Here is a 20,952-nt window from a genome sequence, read left to right as displayed (position 1 = left end):
TATTTTTGAAACAAGGCAAACGACTAAATGGAATGATTTCAAAACTTGTCGCACCCTTCTAGAGCGTGGCACTATTCCGAATATCCCAGGAGGTTTTGCTCTAATTACTTCCGCGACAACCGAATGGATTTTTTCAAAACTTGTCGCACCCTTTTAAGGCGCAGCACTATTTTGAATTTCCAAACTGTTGTATCCTTAATGTTTTAATTCGTTAATATAACCGTATGGGTAGCGTTAACTATCGTATCAATACAACTGATAAATAAAATTCCACGTTTCGGCTTACCCACTATGTGCAAGATGGGAAGGATTAAGGTTCTCTTAGAATAAATAAATATTTCTGATATCTTCTTAATTATTGACAATAATAGTCAATGAATAATTTTATTGAAGTCGTACATGTAGTACGAGTCCGAAATCGAAGAAGAAAGTGTTACAATGTTTAGCTTCTCACCTTGTTTGTATGTATGGTCGATCGCATTCTTGGAATATCGTACTGAGTTGGCATAGTTGTTGGAAGACTGACTGTATGAATCTTTGACGATTAATAAATGGTCGGTTCTATTTCTTGACGTTACTCGAAGACTATATTAAAACAATTGTCGTCTTCGCAAAAACTACTGTTCTTCTGAACTTGATATTAACTCTTGACAAATTTTTAACTGACTGAGCTCTTACTGACTCTAATTCAACTCGACGAAAATTTCAACTAACTGGATTGAACTCTATAACTGAACTGAATAACTTTGCTGATGCCGATACTTGATTTTTTGGCGCGTCTAGTTGTTTGTCGCTGTTAATGCTGTGTAAGAAGGTCGTAGCATCTCAACTTCCATTATCTACTTATCGTACTGTGTACCCTGTATTGTGGCGGGGAGAGCGCGTGCAAGGCAGTACGTATCAGTGGACGTTTCATTGTTCCTTTTTTCCATTTCGATATTCTTAGATTTTAATTTTGTTCAATAATAATGTTATGTATTGGTTTATTGATTTATTGCGATATTAAAGTATTTATACGTATAGTATCTTTTATTTCCTTTATGTTTTCTGTCTTTTAATTCCATTCGTCTAGAGTGTGCCTCATGCTATTCGCGAGCTATGGCGTATCACGTTACTTGTCGTGTGGAGCGCGAGACGTGACAATATCTGATTAAAATTTTCAATATATATTTCTACTTTCCTATTAAATTATTCGAGTTTTCGTTTTTTCATTGAATAAGCGATTCCAAAATGTTTCTTAGATATTGTTTATTTATAATATCGAGATATATACATATGAAACACAATGACAACAGAAGATTATTAGTATATGTAATAAATACACAGTACTGTGCAAAAGCCTTAAGTCATCTACGATAGTGATCTCGTTTTGCCAATTAATCATGTTTTCACATGAAATATTTTTATTCGGGAAATATTCTTACATGATATTAGCAAAAGCGAATATTTAATTATTACCGTGTTTGTTGCTTTTTTCTTGTTTATAAATTTTCTTTTAAATTGTTTGATAAATAGCGTTACCTAACTTAAATGTTGTAAAATATATATAGAATGTTTCATGAGAAAGGAAATACTAAAGCTTGTACAAACTAAAGATACTAAAGATTGCACAGAATGTACGAAATGAGTTTAATAAAAAAAAATTATTCGGTAATATTCTACGAAGGGCTTCTGCTATCGAAAGACAAAAGAAATTGGTACCAAATATTAATTATTTCGAGGTAGATTGATACCTTTTTAACAAATTACCAATGATTCTTGAATTAAACGTTTTAAAAAGTTACAACAAATTTAAAATGACAGCGATATATTTTTATATTCATCCATAAAAACAAAACATCTCCATTTGGAACGTGATCTAGGATTTTTGTGTAGAAATGCCGTATATAAAACACATACTTAAAAGGCTTAAATACTTTTAATGGGTTCGTTTTACTATTTGCCCCTTAATATTCCATGTAGAAATTTACTTTAAATATTCTGCATTACTTGAGATTATCAATTTAGCGTAAAATAATGAAAGAAATTCAATTTAAATAAAGATTAGCAGAATCGAATGCATGAAGATGTAATATAAATGCGTTAACAGGGCAAGAAAAGGCCAGGATGGACATAACACGCGATCGTTGCCACGGCATTTCAAGCTATCAGCACATTCACCAGGTGCTGCGTTAGGCTACTACGACTCTACCAAAGACAAGTTGCTAGTGACTAAATCGATATCCTTGCTATGCCAGCAGCCTTACCTTCATGCCGCGAAAACGTTCCTGACTAATCTCTACAAGTGAGTGTATATCTAACTTATCATCTTACAACGTTCCATCATCTCTCGCTAGTTTGATAATGTAGAAGATCGTTAATAAACTACTTTCACCCTTAAAATAACCATTATCCCAAGCCAAATTAAGTTAAGTTTCCTTTGAAGATATTATAAATTAACATTTTTAGTGACAAGAAGTACGAAATTTTAGTTTTCAAATAAATTTTTCAAAATTTCCAATGATTCGTATTATTTTTTTAAATTTCTTCAAAATTCATTTTACTGCTTTATTACTTTTGTGGAGTTAAATATTAAAGAAAGCTGAAGCTTGTATAATTTAACCAATCAATTAATATACTATCACTCAGTAAAAAGTATAGATAACGCAAAATAACGTTTTTGCTTACAAAAAATCAAAGAATAAATGTACTATGGACACCATTACACATTTTAAGTGGAATTTATAGAATCAGAAAATTCTTTTAGGAAATTAATCATCTATCAAGAAATATAAACCTTTTCAAAACTATAATTTCCACGGGCGAGAGAAAGTTAGAGCTATATACATTTAAAACTACGTAAAACTTAAGGCAATATCGAAGCTTACATTCCTATTATATATACACTACTTATTGGAAGCTAACAGAATATTTATCTTTATAGATGTGTTCCTAGACATCCAGGACCTGGTCTTAGTTTAGAGTCATACGTATACAATTTGTTGTACAATGTGCCGGTACCATTACCTGGAAAGTCGTTAAAGTTCTTCATTCCCAATGACGAGCCAGCGAAATCGCCATTAGAGCTGGTTATCCATCAGCCAACGCCATCGCAGGAGTTACAAATGCTAGATTACCCTCTGAAGGATATATTCGCATGGCTTGGAGCGGATTGTGTGATTCAATTGTTTACATGTGTCCTATTGGAGAATCAAGTATTACTCAGAAGTTCAGATTTCCACAAGTTGATGGTGGTATCCGAATGCATAACGGCGCTTCTCTTTCCGTTTTCCTGGCAACATGTGTACGTGCCGATATTGCCCGCCAGTCTACATCACTTCTTGGACGCGCCGGTACCATTTATAATGGGTTTGCACGCGCAAAGTGAGGGCGGTGTATTGAAAATTGCCAGCGAAGTGAGTGTTTAGCGCTTTTCAAAATCAGGGCCTTAAAATTTCTATCATCTTGTATATTGAAAATTATTATGAAAATTAAATGGAAAATCAAATGCTTTAGATCCGAAAAAAATTTGATTCTCCGCTATTAAAATAAAGGAATGCCTCTCTTTAGGAGTTGCGTGTTTCTTTGAAAATATATTTATTTCACTATTTTATTTGTGTTCCTAAAATTATTTGTTGAAATATACAAAAATAAAAATGCGCTAGTAACACCGAATATGTTAGTTGGAGCGGACATTTAAAAAATTAGTCATTTTTCTCTTGTATGCATTTCTGTTTTATGATAGAATAGATTTACTAAGATAGAGAATTTGGCAAAAATTTGAAAATCTTCTAATCCAAGTTATGCGAAATATGTGAACTAGTTTGAATTTAAGATTATTTTATGTTATTTAATCTAATCTGACGTAGTTAAAATGTCTTCTCTTTTTTCTTCTTTTAATTTTGTGTTTGAGATGACGCTATTTTAGATTCTGTTTCTTGATTACAGGCAAATCTTTGTTATGTAGATATAGATAAGCAAAGTAGCCAATTTCCAGAAGAGTTACCTGTATTTCCACATAAAATGCAATTTATTGCCGAGATTAGAGCTCTCTTAAACAAGTACAAAGTACCACACGCGGGAAAGTAAGTTGAAAATGTTCATCTTTTTCTTTTTTATATGAGTATTTTTCAACTGTTAAGATCAAAATGTTTTTTCAGGACTGATAACACGGTCATAAATCATTATAACGGTGACATCATGACTAGTAGTTTGACGCTTCCTGGTTCTGGATGTCATCTTCCTCGCAGAAAACATTCGTTACACGATGTCTTGGATTGGAATCGACCGGAACCGACGTCACAATCAGACACGTTACAAAGGATAGTAGATATCGCTAAAAGAACTGGTAAAGATTTTTTATTTTATATAATTTTATTTATATATATTTTTATATAAATTCTTGTATATAAATTTCTTTAAATTTATTTATGTAAAATTTTTCTGGTTTCTTTCTAAGAGCTCTAATAATAGAAGACTTACTTAGGTGAATTAAACATTTTGATAGTTATTGTATGCTAAATATAGTAAAGGAGCTTTTTAACTAAATATAGATATGTTTAGTTTTAGAGCATCATTTGGTCATTTTTGTTTAGTATCCATTTTTCTTGCAGTGAACGTGGAAGATATTGATTCAGTGGAAGATAACGTGAAAGAGCAGATACTCTCACCTCAAGAAGAATATCAAGAGATGCTTATGTTTAACAATGCCATTAGAGAGATTTTTTTGAACCGTTTTGTACAGATTTTTTCTAATTACGAACACTTCGTTATTCAACCAAGTCAGGTGCGAAAGAGTATTCATATAAGTTGCTTCATAATATATAAGAATCTCCTTAGAAATTGATTTAGTACGCGAAAAAGATAAGAAAAGTTCGTATAAACATATGTTCTATTTATTATCATTTTTGAGTTACAATGAGTTTTTATTCGGACTCATTTCTCCATGGGAAATGAACCGGAGAATCATGTGTTAATTTCTTAAATACTTACACATTTAAATGTGATGTATATATTTTATGCAGGATGATGCTCAAACGCATTTCAGTTAGAAGCAGTTAGGCTACTTTGAAACAAGCGATTTGCAAGTAGTTGAATAAGTCGTGAAGATCCTATTTCCTATTGTGCTCGCTCCACGATTTAAATCGGACTTGTGAAACATACATTGATAATGTTCAAATATTTCACAACAAAACTAAAGAAAGTTTTCAACAAATTCAAACTATACAAATAGGAAGAATAGGACAGACAATAGTAAAACGTTTGCAGACTTATGTTTATGCGTAAGGATATTATTTCGAAGCTCTATCATAAAATTAAACAAATGTAGTTCGTTCAAAAGCAAACTCGCTACTCGTTAATTCAAAAATAAGAATAAATGTGTTTATTTCGATCTGTTTTTACCTTTTTTACCTGCTAATATTTATATTTATATAAATGAATATCTATGAAAATAATATTTATATAAATTAATATCTAATATCTATAATAATATAAATGACATCTATATAATATGAATTATAAAATATAAATAATATAAATAATATTTAACATAAATATTAAACTGTATTTGAGGAAGAAAAACGATTGTTTCTTTCAGGACAAAGATGAATGGTTGAATAATAGGGATAGTATGCATGTTTTTGATAAGGCTACATTTTTATCTGACCAACCCACACAGCATTTGCCATTTTTATCGAGGTTTCTAGAAACACAAATGTTTGCATCTCTTGTCGACAGCAAAGTTATGTCAACGTGGAGTGAGCTTGATTTTAACACACGAGTTTTTGATCAAAGAATTTCTCTCTTAAGGTAAGCATAAGAAAGATAAATTTTTTGTACCATTATTCTGTGATATTCTCCCAAATGATAAAGTTATTCTTGTTTATTATAGGAAAAAAGTTGGAGAAGGTATTGTAAGATCGACACGTTATGAACCTTGTACAAGTATTGAAGAATCGCAAAAGGTATTGGAACAAAGGTTGACAAACGTAGATTTTGAAACGAATCCACCTACAGAGATCGTTCCTCATAGAGCAGCGTATTTTCGAAGTTTTCCCTTGTTAGACAGTGTAGCATTAAATAAGGAGCCAACTCAAAGGTAAATATTTTGAACAAATGCATTTTTCTGACAATTAGATCAACACAAGAAATATTAACGGTTATTATTTTATTTCCTGCTTCACGTGTAGTATACTTCGGTAAGAATTTACTTGAAATTTTACAGCATTATACATGTATATCTGAGGTTACTGTATAATATCATATAATTTGATTCACTGTTTTATTTTTTATTTGCAGTATCCTGAAAATCAGCTATTATAATTATTAATTGTCTAAATATTTTATTTATTCATACAATTTTTATTTCTATTCTTAGAGTTTAATTAATTTTATATCTATAACAGTAGTCGGAGAGGTCAGACTCAATGGAAGTATAAAATGAAATCTATGGAGTCAAATGGGAAAACTCCAGTACCTCAAGAAACACAATCACCTCGACCTCAAACTAAGCTCTCTGCAGATATGAGTCCAGCATTAATAGCACAAGCAAATTGGACATTTGTTGAAAAATTGCTCAAAGTATATTTACTAAAATGAAAATAAAATAAGTAAATTTATTAACACGAGAAAGTTACGTCAATCTGCTTTTTTGTGTTTGTTTTAAGGATTGTAAATCAAAAACAAAAAGAATGTTGGTTGAAAAAATGGGTTCTGAAGCAGTTGCATTAGGTCATGGCGGTGAATCGTTATCCGATGTCGAAGAAAATACGCTAGTTGCCAGTCTCTGTGATCTCCTAGAACGAGTTTGGAGTCATGGATTGCAAAATAAACAAGGGAAAAGCGCTCTTTGGTCGCATCTTGCCATGTATCAAGAAGAAGAGTGCAACGACCCGAGTAAACCAATAGATCCTAATTTTCTTTCTCCTGGTATGTGGAAATTTGTTATACTTTGATATCTGTTACACACATCGCACTTCATCATCGAAACTGTAATATTTACTAAAATTCATGACGTTTGGAAATGCAGCGTTAGCGTGGTGCGTCCTACGGAAACGTCTCGATTGTACGTGTCTTATTCTATTTCAGATAAAGTGTTAAAAGTAGAGATTAGTTTCTCATACGTAGATACTCTGCACTCCCTTAGTTGTAAGTGACACATTATTCATAAATAATTATTTATTTGATTCTACATGTTTTTGCTAAACGTGCACATACTATAGTGAATATGTTTGACTGTTATTTCCGAGAGAATATTGATTCTGTAAAATCACATGTTTTAAATATAGTGTTTTGCTATTATGAAGTATAATTTAGAATTGCAGAACATAATACAAATATTTCTTTATATGATCAAATTGCTGCCTACTTTCTTTTTCATGCTTACTTCATAGGTGTTATTCATTTTCATTTTATTTAAAATTTTATTTATTATAGGTATTATTACACTCAACCTCTTATAATAAAGCACTATAAAAATTCGGTTTCGATATAACACAGCACAAAAATTGCAAAACGATTTTATATACCACGACTTAATAAATATTCATTCATATGAACAACATTCATATAGCACATATGTATGTTTTACTACATTGTTCTGATTTCGCTTAACACGGTTTCAGTACAATGCAATTAATTAATCGTGTAATAGGAGGGTTGACTGTATTAAATATATTGTCCTCTACTTATGATGCTAATGTAACTCAAAGAGTAAATAAAATATTTTAAACTATAATTTTAAAGTATCATTGAAACATTTTTAAATATTAAAGTTTCATAAATAGTCCAAAATATTAAGTAGTTTCAAATATTAAAGTTCTAGCAAAGAGCTAGTTATCTAGTATCAATGTAATATTAATACAAATTAATAATTTCTTCTTTTAGTATCACAACGAAATAAAGAATAATTCTTTACTTTATTGAAATTAGAAATATTGCTTTTTGAGTCACAATATTATTTAAAACGTGGATCAATGTTTCTTTTTCAGTTGATTTTTATTTGCGTTTCATTTTTCTTTGTTGTAAATAGCCAAGAAATCACCAAGTAGCTTTTTTGGATTACCAGAGCGTTTAATTTCATCTTTAAAGGGCAAAAATATTTTTGAAATTGCTTCTTATATCAAGGAGAATTTTAATGGTAAGCCCTAGCGTTGGCTTGCCACAAGTAATTCGATCAGCTTTTTCTCTAATACATATATACACACTATTTCTATATTTAAATGTAATAATCATAATAAATATTAGCAAATCGCATGATTTGATATATGTCTTAAACATTAAAAGACAGTTTTTAATACATATTCACACAACTTGTAGGTATCGTAGATATGTAATGTCAAAAGCGATTTCCTTTTATTAGTTCATTAGTGACGTACTACAAAAATATGAAATAATTAGCATGTATAACGTAATTTTAAATTAAAAATAAAAACATTTGTATTTCGTACATGGAATGCCTGAAATGATTCTTCCAGGATGCATCTATTTCTTTTTCGTCCAAAGCATGAGATTATCATTTGCATGCAGTGTTAAAAGTAAAAGTACTTATAAAAAGTTATAAAAGTGTGAAAAACGAGTTTCAATTATTTTGTCTATTTGAAATTATTGTGTAATTAGATTTCTATATTTGTTAACAATAACAGATCTACCAAACCTGGCATTGGAGATCGACTCGCCTACACGAGGCACGGATAAGCACAAGTCTCCTGGCGACAGAAAAATTGGCCCTGAACATTTGAGGCCTTTGCCTAATTCTTTGCTTTTTGATATTCGGAATGTACAGGCAATGACTGATATTAAAACGCATATTGGATATGCTAGAGCCTGGGTTCGATTAGCACTTGAAAAGAAACTTCTTTCTCGTCATTTGAAAACTTTATTATCAGATACCAGATTGTTAAGGTAAGATTGGTAGAAATACTACTAATTACTTAAGTTTTATAATATTGATAAATTGGCTTTTAGTTGTTACAACGTGTTTTACAACTAACATAAGTAATAGTTAACATTTTTGGTTATATTGTAGAATATTATATAAGTAATAAAATTGAAGATTTTTTATGTCATTTTGCTTTTAGAAGTCAGTATAAACGCTCGGCATTTTTGCGTTGCGAAGAAGAAAAGGAACAATTCTTATACCATCTTTTAACGTTGAATGCCGTCGATTACTTCTGCTTTACAAACAATTATCCAACTACGAAATTGCCATACAGGGTCGTTATATTTCCTAGTCGAAAAGCTAGCGCAGCTACTACTTCGGCAAACAGTTGGATCGCTATTTCTGGTACATTGTGTGAAACAAATCCAGTGCCAATTCCCAAGGGAGCGTTGGAATTTGTGTTTCATGTATGTTCTTATAAATACATAATTCATATTTAACATTTCATGACTCATTTCATATTTAACATTTTCTGAATTTTAGAAAATATAGAATGTTAAGAGAATTAATTATTTTTCATGACTTTACATAATTTTATAACGTTTATTTTAGCATAAGAATTTGGGCGTGCTCTCTACATTACGTATAGGACATGACAATACAGGTCTTTCGCCAAAGTGGATGGTAGAACATGTTGTGGTGAGAAATGAAGTTACAGGGCACACATTTAAATTCCCTTGTGGTAGATGGCTTGGCAGAGGTATCGATGATGGATCTACTGAAAGATTATTAGTAGGTGCCTTGGTACCACGTAATATCGATAGTGAAGAATTGGTTGAATCATGTTCAACACCACCAAGATGTAGGTCTCCTAGTATACCTAGACGTCCTATAGTGTCTCAAGTCGAACTGCAACATATGTTAGGTAAATATTATTGAAGTACATACACCTTTGAGTTTCTAATTCAGAAAGTAAATTTAAATGCTTATATTATGCCAACGAAAAAAATATATATACATTCATATGTAATCATTTATATATTTTCACTTATATACAGGTTGAATCACTTAAAAGGTGAAATTGAAATATCTTCGAAGCTATTAATTATATTAAAAAATGTTTTAGATATTTTAATATTGTTAGCTTTATTATTTATTATTAGTTAGTCTATTGGTGGGCGCTTAAAAGTCGTGCTGTGATCAACTTTGTTTTTTTTAAAATAGAATCATGTATTTTGTAATGCTTTAAGCGATACAGCTTGAGATTTACCATAAAATATCATTTACCTACTTGTATCGAAAAACTATTACTTTAGTAAATATTTTGACTTCTATTTTGTAAAACTTATCATATAAAAGATCTAATAGCTTTTCAATACATGTAGCTAAATAATTTTTTGTAAAGAATCTCTAAATTATATCCATTAATGCATTACAAAGTACATGATTTCATTTAAAAAAACAAAGCTAACCTTCATACAATCTGTAAGCACCCACCTGCAGAAAAATTAATAACATTAGAACATGCCTCCCTTGAAACCATACAATTTTTATCTGAAACATTTTCGATATAATAGTATCAAAAATATTTCAGCTTCAATTCTTAGGTGATTCATATTATACATGTACAAGTTATAGTAGTTATAATGTTTTATTTCTTTTCCTTTGGGATTACAAAATGCCCTTTGTTCTACAATAATTCTTATTCTGTATTTCCTTATCTACTTAACTAGCTTATTCTATCTTATGCTATTCTAGATTTAATTGTCTCATTTCCATCCTATCTATATACTAAACACTCGTCTATATGGTAGAATTTGATCTTTATTGCACCTGCCTTACACTATCTAACTTATTGGCTAAACCATCTCTTTTTGGCCTTATTTTTATTTCATTACTCTGCTCCTTCTTACCCTCCCTTTACCCTTCAGTCATTTTCAATCTTTCCTTCTCTATGTTGTCCACCCACTCTTCGCCTTCCTTTCCTCTCCTAATATTCTCTCTACATTTTCCTGCTATCCTCTCGGTTCTTCCTCACATATATCTCTTGCACATATTCCTATGTCTCTTTTTCTTTTCCACACAGCCTACACTCCTTTCTCTCTTACTTTAATCAATATTTTCCTTCCCCAATCTCGTTGCCTAATCTGAATCTTGTGAGTCTCCTCACTTTATCCTCATTTCATCTTTTCTTCAGATGTATTGGCATTTCTTTCGCTCTTATTGCCTTCTCTCCTTTCCTCTTTCTACATTCTGCTTTTCTCTCTCTATGTCTTCCATCTCCTATTTTTACCCTTGCCTCCACCTTTCTCCTCCGCTCTTCCTCCTATTCCCTCTATTTTCTTCCATGCAGTTTCTTCCTTATATTCCCCTTCTCTCTTTTTTATATTCTCCATTCTTCAGTTTTCTTTCAAAGCTCTATGTCCTTATTCTCGCTCTCATTCTTGTCATGTCTCTTTTTAGTTCCTCTCTTATCAAGTATCTTAGAATATACCAATCCACACCTAATATCAATCTAAAATACTTTCCATGCAGAGTCTCTCTATCTCTTTCCACGCCCATATCTTACTCTGTATTCTGTGATTGTTCATATTAGTTTATCGAGTAATCATATTCATTTTCTCCAAACCTTTCCAAACATTCCTTTTCCTAACCCTTTTTCTCTGCCTTTTCTGCCTTTTTTTCTTAACTCTTTTTCTGATATATACTTCCTGTTCTTTTCCATTTCTTTTCATTCTGTATACTAGATATATAAAATCCTCTATTTCTTCACTTTTCTATTTCCAGTTCACTTTTTTCACTTTTCCACCTCCCTTCTTCAACCTCATCACATTCGATTCTTTCACGTTTAGCGTAAGACATTTTTCTTTCAGGTATCTCTTCAGGCTCTTTATGATCTCCACAATCTCCTTTTTTCCTTCTGCCAAAATTATTATATTATTTCCTATATACAAGTTACATTATAACTTATAATTTATAAAATTTCTATTCAAAAAAATGTATGTAATTTTATAGGAGAGTCTGTAAACGCGATTGTCAAATTCCACTATAGAAGAGAATGTCAGGATGGTTCTTTGACTGCTTTACTTTGTGGGGAAGGTGGTCTTGTGCCATCTTTAGAGCAGATATTTTTATTCGGTTTTAAGAACCAAAGAATATTTGGGAAAAATTTTTACGTTTGGGATTATCTCTGTAAGTTATTATTTTTAGCTACTTCATTTTAGTTTTATTTTAAACTTTCTATTGTCAAATAAATAAAATAGTTAATTTTTATTTGTTTCAGTACGTGTAAAAGAAAATTTTGAAATTTCTTTGCTGGAAGAAATGGACGAATATTCACAGAGGCTGAATAGAGATAGACGAATTCACGCAGAGAATAATCAAAGATTTACGACTTTAAGATGTTATTGTCATCTTATTGATCAAATTAACTTATTCAGTCAAACTCTTGGTAAAGATGGAAAATTTCAGTTATTCATTTGCTTAGCAGCAAGGTATATAAGTTATAATTTTAATAGCTTAAATATTTGTTGGGTATATTACTGTAAATTTAATTACTACTTTCTTCTTCCAGAGAACAGCTTCTTCATTCAATGCTTCGGCCAATGAGTGAAGCGCGCTCTACTGCAGACATGTATGAAGAAACTTCTTTCTTAAGAAATACTACATTATTAAATTTCCTTATTCACATTCTTGAACCACTAAGCGAATTTCACATTGTCCTCGAAAAGAGCTTGACTCATGGAATTTCTAGTATATGTTAATTTATCATAAACATTCCAATAATTAGGTAAGATATGCTGGATTTTTTGCTATACGCTGCACTTTACAAAATTTTTATTTTTAAATGATTGCAGAATAACTTAAATTTGATCATATACTTTCCTGTAGGATACATGTCTTTAAAACGGCACAATTTATAAAATTCTAAATAATACGAGGCGAACAGGATAAATGTTATAGTATTGGAAAAATGATAAACTTTGTAAAACTCTACTATTAAGGATCTAAGAGAAATTTAATAATGCAAATGAAGACTGTTATGCTGATGTAAAATAGTCGTTTTTAAATGATGAATTGTTTGACAGAAAGTTGATATATGAGTGATAACGAAAACAAAGATCTTTCTCTGTTCCGGAAGTTGATGATATTGATAACAATAAGAGTTCAGTGAAAAGATAGATGATCTAATTTCGCCCATCTTGCCGTAGATAATTGATAGAGAAACTAGTTAAGATTGTTGAAACTGACGTATCGTGTACCAAAGATGTGATCCTATTAGTTATTACTATTAGTATTATTGATATTATTATTACTAAGGATTTAGTTTTTTTTACAATTTTTGCCGTAAGCAGAATATCTAAAGAGCGTGCAAACAACGTATATTGCAATAATTAATAAGTTAGACAAGATAAATATCAATTTTGTACGTTCCATTATTTATTACATTAATCGAAATCATTAATAATAGGAAATATAACTTTGTCGAGAGAAATATTAGAATAGGAAAAAATTTACGACTTGTTAATTTTAATCTTTCTCCATTCTCATAAACCACATTATGTTAAATCATGAAAATGGTCGATTAATTTTTTAATACGTTGTTTATACACACTTGTGAACAGATACCTGCTTTATTAGTTAATACTATTTCCTTTACCTTTTTTTATCGAATATGATCGAAGATTTTTTTATTTTTACTTATACGAGTACTGAGCTGCAAGAAACAATAACGTCAAAGTTTAAGACTTAATATTAGCAATTTATATTTCTTCTCTTGTAAAATTTGAAATTCAATTAGTGTATTGTAGTTCGATTCGAAATCAGAAGCACGTAATATATTATGAAACATTTATGCGCATATTCAAGAAAAAATGGACCAACCGATTTAATCATTTATTACAAGTTTCGAAGTGTGACAATTGATTTTTGACGTGCAAGCTGCTTCTTCGAAGTTTTAATGTAATTGATGATCAAGATAAGTAGAATACTCCACTAATTTGAAGAAATAGTTTTTAGAGTTCAATTTTATCGCTAGCATTTCACTGACATTCAATATCACATCCCATTGCTAAAAATTGTTCTTTCGTATTATTAACCAGTGTACTATTGCTCATTCTTCGTAAAGCACGCGTGAATAATATTTTTTATTATAAGCTTTAATGTTTAACGAGTTTACTTGGGTATACTACAATTTTTGAAAAAATCTTAATAATTTCAATGATACTAAATTTTTGGGGGTTTCGTTTTACTTTTTTGCTATTTTATTCTGATATTAAACACAGTTAAAATTAAACATTAAATTTAATTTTAAATAAAGAATTACTAATTCTACAGAATTTTAAGCATTGAAAAAATATTTCGTTAAGTAAAAAAATTTAATACAACTATTTCTCATTTACAATTCACCTTAAATTTAATTACTTTTGTATCTAATCTTTTAAAAAATATTAATTTCAAGCAGAAATAATTTTAAATATCTTTTGTTGATGTAACCATAAAATATACAAGGTTGCAAAGTCAAAACATCAAGTATGTATTCACACGTGTTCATTGTGTACATTCATGACATTGATACATATTAAGAAATAATTTATAGCGAGTCTCTCGCACCTGTGGCCAAATTTAAAAGTTTACCGTGTCATCTTTTACATAGATCCGTGGATGTAAAACTTTAATTCTAATATCTGTTAACACATTGCTTATTAACTAAGAGTATCTTTTAATACATTTTTCAACGTTAAGTTTCAACTTTTTATATAATATCCGTTATTACATTTTAATCTTTCTGAAAATAGAATGATTCTTTATCTCCTCAATTATAAAATATAAATTTACCAACGTATATATCATATAGAAATTTTATATCTAAGTATTCTATACTTATATTTGTATTCTATTGTATGCTGTTTTATCAAATAATATTGAAGTGGAAAGCAATGTGTTAATAAGTGAATAGGAAAATGAATAGGACAAAAAAAAGAAGAGTATAGAATTTGTTAGTTATGTATCATTAGTTGTTTCATCCGGAACATACATTAAGATTTGTTTGTTAATTAATTACGTTGCTGTATATTGTTGACAAAAATAATGAAATACTCGCTTAATGATCTGGTTGGGTTACTTTCCCTAGATTTTGTAGGAAAAAAATAAAACGGTTGTACACATAAAATTATGTTTCATATCAGTTTTAAACGGATTATTGTATATTTTGTTGTTTTAACAATAATCACGTTTAATCAAAAGGGGAAACAAAAAATTGTATTTTAGGTAATTGTAAAATGTGTATTGTGATCGTTTTGTTGTTAAATTGGAGGATAGTGCGTTGCACTTTATATTATTTACTTTATTATGCTTTGGAGCATGCCTGGTGTCGTCATGTTAAAGTTGCCTATAATTTTAATCTCTCTATGATCTTCAATAAAGTCAAATGTTAAATGGAATTTATACAAAATATGTACAATAGATATTTTTAAAATATTAATATTACAGAAAAAAATGGCGAGATAAATTAAAAGCTATAATGAATTATGTATAAATGAATTTTTTTGTTATTTTTAATATACAGAATGGTTCATTATTAAATAAAATATTTAGGATTATAATTTTATAAATTTTTACTTGGAAAGGATTGTAAAATACTTCATATATCAGCAAAATGATATATAATTAGTGCAAACACGTAGTTAAAGAGCTTAAAATATAAGCTTCGTAATAATATTTCAGACACTTCAACATGACGATGTGCGCTTATTCACAATACTCAAACAAGTAGTTTATGCGTAAGTATCGATCTAAGATTTAAAAGTCATGTCCATGTAATCACGATCCATGCTCGATCGTTCCATAGATTCCTTACCAAGTTTGTATATAAATTAAAAATTAAAGCTTCATGTAACGTATAATAGGATCTTTTACAAGGTAAGCGCCACATAATATAATTGTATATATATAATGTAAAACAAAATACTATAATACTGTACAGTAGAATAAAGAATTACCAAAACTGATTGATTTATGTTTAATAATTAAAAAATTATTAAATATTTAAGTATTGATGTTACGATTTGGTTTTTATCTTCGGTGTTCGTAATCGTTATGTGTTACTCTGGATGTCGAATCTTGGATTTCTCGAATTATATTTAAATCAAAGCGGTAGTAGCTGCCACCAGAAATAGTTATTAACTATTTCGATTTGGTTCGACTCTCATTTATTATTTTTGAAACAAGGCAAACGACTGAATGCAATGGATTCAAAAACTTGTCGCACCCTTTTAAGGCGCAGCACTATTTTGAATTTCCAAACTGTTATATCCTTGACATTCTAATTCGTTGATATAACCGTATGGGTAGCGTTAATTAGCTTATCAATACAACTGATAAATTAAATGCCACGTTTCGGCTTACCCGCTATGTGCAAGAGCACTAGCACGGGAGGGATTAAGGTTCTCTTAGAATAAATAAATAGTTTCAATATCTTCTTGATTGTTGACAATAATAATCAATGAATAATTTTATTGAAGTCGTACATGTGGTACAAGTCCGAAATTAAAGAAGAAAATTACAATGTTTAGTTTCTCACCTTGCTTATATGTATGGTCGATCGCATTCTTGGAATATCGTATTGAGTTAGTATAGTTGTTGCAAGATTAACTGTATTAATCACAATTCACAATTAATCTCTTAGGTACGGTTGAATTTTGTGCGGTGTTGTTTCTCTCTACGGCAGAGTTTGACGCGAATTACGCGTAAACGATACAGCACTACAATATGTAACGGACAATGTGTAACGGAAATTTATACTGAGACTATCATGGGATAATTGTCACGTGACGGATTATTCCATAATAGCGCGGAGTTTTAGTATGTGATTATTTCTGCGGACGCTGCAATCTTCGGTTCTACTGGTGTCCTCCCAGAAGTATTAGGGTTTCAGCTGATGTGATTTTCGTGGAAGTATTATTGATGTTTTTCTTTTTTTAGAAGTCCTTGTTGTTGCATTCTTCTTGCAATATTAGTTTCTGCTGATGATAGGTCGTACTCTGCTAAACACGTGGTTACCTTTGTTGATGTCGATACTTGATCATTTGGCGCAGTTGTTTGTCACTGCAGATGAACGGTCAAGATAAATTTGAAAGCGTTAGAGAAATTAACCGCTAACGTCGAATACCGTGATATGCGACCTGATCGCCTCAAAGTTACCGCAGTCCACCGTACGCCAATGGCATCGCACGTTGTCGAACAAAAGACTGCCCGATTATACCCATTTGATAGATTTCTTACAAACAAGGGCAAACGGTGATAAGACGAACGCTACAACACCAATGATAAAAGGGGATTGCAACGCACCCGTTATCGTCGGAATGCACCACGAGGACACACATTCGCCACCACAGATCGGATGTTGGTGTGTCCGATCTGCAAAGGACCCCACGAACTCAGATATTGTAAAGTCTTAAAAGTCAAATCGGCTACAAAACGCCTTGAAGTTGTAAAAAAGGCATCGCTCTGTATAAATTGCCTAGGCAGATGACATTCGCTTACCCAATGCACATCCGGTTCGTGTCATATATGCGGGCAACGATATCATACACATTTACACTGAGCGCACACTCAGGTCAGTCCACGGGTTTCAAGCGACCGCGCGTCAAGCGGTCAGTATTCAAGCGGTAGGTCAACGAGCAGTCGATCGTCGGGAGATCGATCGTCGGACGGTCGTTCGCCCGATCCTCTAATGGACGATCTCCACCTGGATCATCGAAACCGCGCTTTCCACATTGTTCGAGATGTACAACCGAACCTTCGCGGAAATCCACTCAGTCGACTCCAAAAGACCGAAAATCTCATCCTCCGTATGAATCTCGATCATCACGGATCAAATACACCGACTAAGGCTCATCGTCCAAATACCAATCGGGAAAGAATTGAATAGATAAACCTACGCATTTCTGGGCGCTCTACGCCGATTCATCTCTCAGCGAGGATACTGCGCGACAATTATCACGGACAATGGCACCAATTTCATCGGGGCTAACAGGGAGTTGCAAGAACTTCGGATCCTATTGCATTCCGACGAACACAAGGAAAGGATACAAGTTTTTTCGACGACCGACAGATACAATGGCGTTTCACCCCTCCAAATTCACCATCCCATATCATCCGATCCGAATGTTCTCCCTGTCCTCACTCCCTGTCACTTCCTAATAGGTGACACACTAACGAGTTTACGGGAGCGTGATTTCAGGACAGTTCTACCATGCCGGTATCCAATTGGCAGCGTATCCACCAGATCAAGCAACACTTCAGGAGCCGATGGAATTATAAGGAACGCTACCGTGCAAACGGCAACGAGCATCTTGGATCGAGATGCCACACAGCTCGTCCTTTTTTTTTTTTTTTACATTAACGTGGAGGAAATCCGCACGGACACCAGATCGCTTCTGGGGAAAAGCGGCGTGGTAGTGCCGGACTCCAACCGACTAAAACCTTCACGATGACCGTCCCTGCTGCGATCGAAAGGGGTCCGGGAACCGGTGTGAGCGATACACCGCCCCCCCCCCGCCGGCGCCTAATACCACCGCTTGATGGAGCGGTGTGTGGCCATTGTCACACTGCGCCTAGTCGCCAGAGCCGCCGTGCCAGGCAGCCCGGTTCCCCTACTGGGCTGCTTTGCGGCCCCGGGGCGCTGAGCTGCCAGCGCCTAAATTTGCATCCCACCGGGGGGCGCGGCGGACCTAGCGCGCCTCACTGAAGCGCGTCCATGGCCTCTGCCGCGCCCTCGCCGGTCAATCCTCTCAGGGTGAGAGTACCGCACCCTCACCCTCTCCGCGGCCCCTTTTCGAAGCATAACTTGCTCACAGAAGGAGGTCACGGCCCTCCTCCTTCTCTCGCTTACCAACAATGCCTCGAGGATCGTCGGCGGCGAGAGGTCCCATCCGATTTCCGCGATGAGGTCGTGGCGCGGCCGCGCCCACGCCGGGCAGTATTCCAGCGTGTGCTGCGCCGAATCCACGCTCGCATTGCAATGGTGGCAGCGCGCGGTCGCCTCCTTCCCGATTCGGTGCAGATACTCACCGAAGCAGCCGTGTCTGGTGAGCACCTGCGTCACCCTGTAGGTCGGGGGAGGCCCGCCGCAGTCCAACCAAACGTCCCAGTATGGAAGAACGGCCCCGAGGACCCTTATCCCCGGTGCACCCGCTCTCGTGTCGAAGCTGACGCGCCATCTGTTGAGCAAAGCCCGCCGAGCCCGAATCCTGACGTCGGCTCCCGCCGGGCCCACCCCGCCCGACACACCACGAGTGTGGAGGTAAATTTCGCGACACCTCAGGGCCTGCAATTCGAACGGGGGAAACCCGGCGAGCACCGCCGCTGCCGCCGCCGAAATGGTGCGGAAGCTCCTCACTACCCTGATGGTCACCGTCCTGTGCAGCCTCTTGATCGCTAGGAGACTACGACGGTTGGTCATCAGGTCCTCTGCCCAGATCGGAGCTCCGTAGAGGAGCTTCGATTGCACCACGCCGGCGTACAGCACTCCGACGTCGGGCCCGCCCAGCCGAGGCAGCAAACGTTCTAAGGCGTTCGCCGTCACCTCAACAGACGGCGCCAGGCGCTCGAAGTGAGCGCTGAAGGTCCAGTGGATGTCGAGGGTTAGGCCCAGATACTTCATGCTGGTTTCGACCCCGATCTCAGCCCCCTCCAACCTCAGGCGATAACCCGCTGGAGGCGTCCCGTGATCGGCCTTGCGGCAAAACCACATTGCCTCGGATTTCTCAGGGGACACCCTCAGTCCCAGTCCCTTGATCTCGGCGATCACGCAGGCCACCGACAGCTCCGCCAGGCGGACGGTTCTACCCCATGCCGTGCCCCAGACCAGCACCAACGTGTCGTCGGCGTAGCACGTCAGTGCTGAGTTCGGTGGTATCGGCGTCCGAAGCACTGCGTCGTACGCGATGTTCCACAGCAACGGACCCAACACCGAACCCTGCGGGACCCCGCGATGCACAGCCCTCCCGGTCACCCCTCCGCCCCGGACGGTATAGACGATACTCCGGTCTCGGAAGAACGCCCGGAGCACACCCCGCAGATACGCGGGCACCCGATGAAATTCGAGGGCCCGGCATATCCTGTCCTAGAGGATGCACACAGCTCGTCCTACTATCGAGCCAACCCGATCCAGCAGAATACGGACAACCAGTAATCGACAAAGAGTTGGGCAGCAGCTTCAATTAACTCTACCTTGGCAGAGATTTTGAGTACCCTCTCAACAGGGGGAGGATGTTACGTCGGGCGACACTCTACCTAGACCAGGCTACACACCGCGGGCCAGACGGGAACCAGATGTTCGCTTATCCTTACTGCGTACACTCAATAGTTTTAAGGACCCATCGTAAATCTCAGGAAGTCGCTAGCTAAGGTCCTTCAGACCGGACAAATATCGTCTTTCTAAATCGCTTTCTAAAGAGTATTGTCTACTACGGTTTGACACGGGAAAGTTAATTTTTCTGACGTACGATGCTTTCCACTAACAACTTTCTATCGAGGGCGGCTAAGACGCTTCCTAGTCCATCAACCTTCGTTTCTCCAATCCGAAGCAAGGTATACTGTCCTCACTTTCCTGACCAAAAATGTCATGAACAAATCCGACGGTCCCGTGCGCTAGACACACCTATCGTTAGCTTCCCTCCGACACAGCATCGGCACGGTAAATTACTTCTTCTACAACGCTAGAAAAGTCAACTTTACTTATTCTACAACGTTAGAATAGTCAACATGTCAGTAACGGGTTAGTTCAGCTCTGTCTTTTTCCTTATTGCTACGTCAACTATAACAAAAACTCTACGAGCCTTGCTCTATCACCAACGAATAGTGTGCCATTGTATCGCGTCTCTATACGCTAAATCATTGTCGGCGATATATATCATAAGCAACGGTGTAACTTAAGTGGAAAAAATAAAAACTTTATAACCCTGTGAATCACAGTGTTATACTAACTTAACCACCCCTATTATCTTAACGAAAATCAGGGGATCGATCATCTCGTGGTGTCGATTATTATAATCGTAACGGGAATTTACGACTCCCGTTGACGTGTT

At 34.8% G+C, this 20,952-nt stretch overlaps 1 protein-coding gene across 7 annotated transcripts in view; it reads left to right on the top strand.

Moving 5' to 3' along the window:
- The window catches only part of LOC126873803 (DENN domain-containing protein 5B), a 74,815-nt gene extending 58,945 nt beyond the window's left edge, over positions 1-15,870 (top strand). The window contains exons 4-21 of one of the 7 annotated variants that reach the window (XM_050635046.1): positions 2,090-2,284; positions 2,924-3,395; positions 3,928-4,064; positions 4,140-4,327; positions 4,593-4,765; positions 5,579-5,790; positions 5,873-6,079; positions 6,171-6,179; positions 6,387-6,561; positions 6,648-6,909; positions 8,012-8,119; positions 8,625-8,883; positions 9,060-9,327; positions 9,473-9,785; positions 11,876-12,052; positions 12,144-12,354; positions 12,435-12,650; positions 12,752-15,870. In XM_050635046.1, coding sequence (XP_050491003.1) covers positions 2,090-2,284; positions 2,924-3,395; positions 3,928-4,064; positions 4,140-4,327; positions 4,593-4,765; positions 5,579-5,790; positions 5,873-6,079; positions 6,171-6,179; positions 6,387-6,561; positions 6,648-6,909; positions 8,012-8,119; positions 8,625-8,883; positions 9,060-9,327; positions 9,473-9,785; positions 11,876-12,052; positions 12,144-12,354; positions 12,435-12,624 — 3,556 coding nt within the window. In that variant the 3' untranslated portion in view covers positions 12,625-12,650; positions 12,752-15,870. Of the gene's footprint in view, positions 1-2,089; positions 2,285-2,923; positions 3,396-3,927; positions 4,065-4,139; positions 4,328-4,592; positions 4,766-5,578; positions 5,791-5,872; positions 6,080-6,170; positions 6,180-6,386; positions 6,562-6,647; positions 6,910-7,009; positions 7,046-8,011; positions 8,120-8,624; positions 8,884-9,059; positions 9,328-9,472; positions 9,786-11,875; positions 12,053-12,143; positions 12,355-12,434 lie in introns of all 7 variants that reach the window. The other 6 variants (XM_050635047.1, XM_050635048.1, XM_050635045.1 and 3 more) reach the window with 6 other exon arrangements.
- Positions 15,871-20,952: the final 5,082 nt, after the last annotated feature.

This window comes from Bombus huntii, chromosome 15 (genome assembly GCF_024542735.1).
Source record: "Bombus huntii isolate Logan2020A chromosome 15, iyBomHunt1.1, whole genome shotgun sequence".
NCBI lineage: Eukaryota > Metazoa > Arthropoda > Insecta > Hymenoptera > Apidae > Bombus > Bombus huntii.
This window is presented reverse-complemented; position numbering and strand designations above follow the sequence as displayed.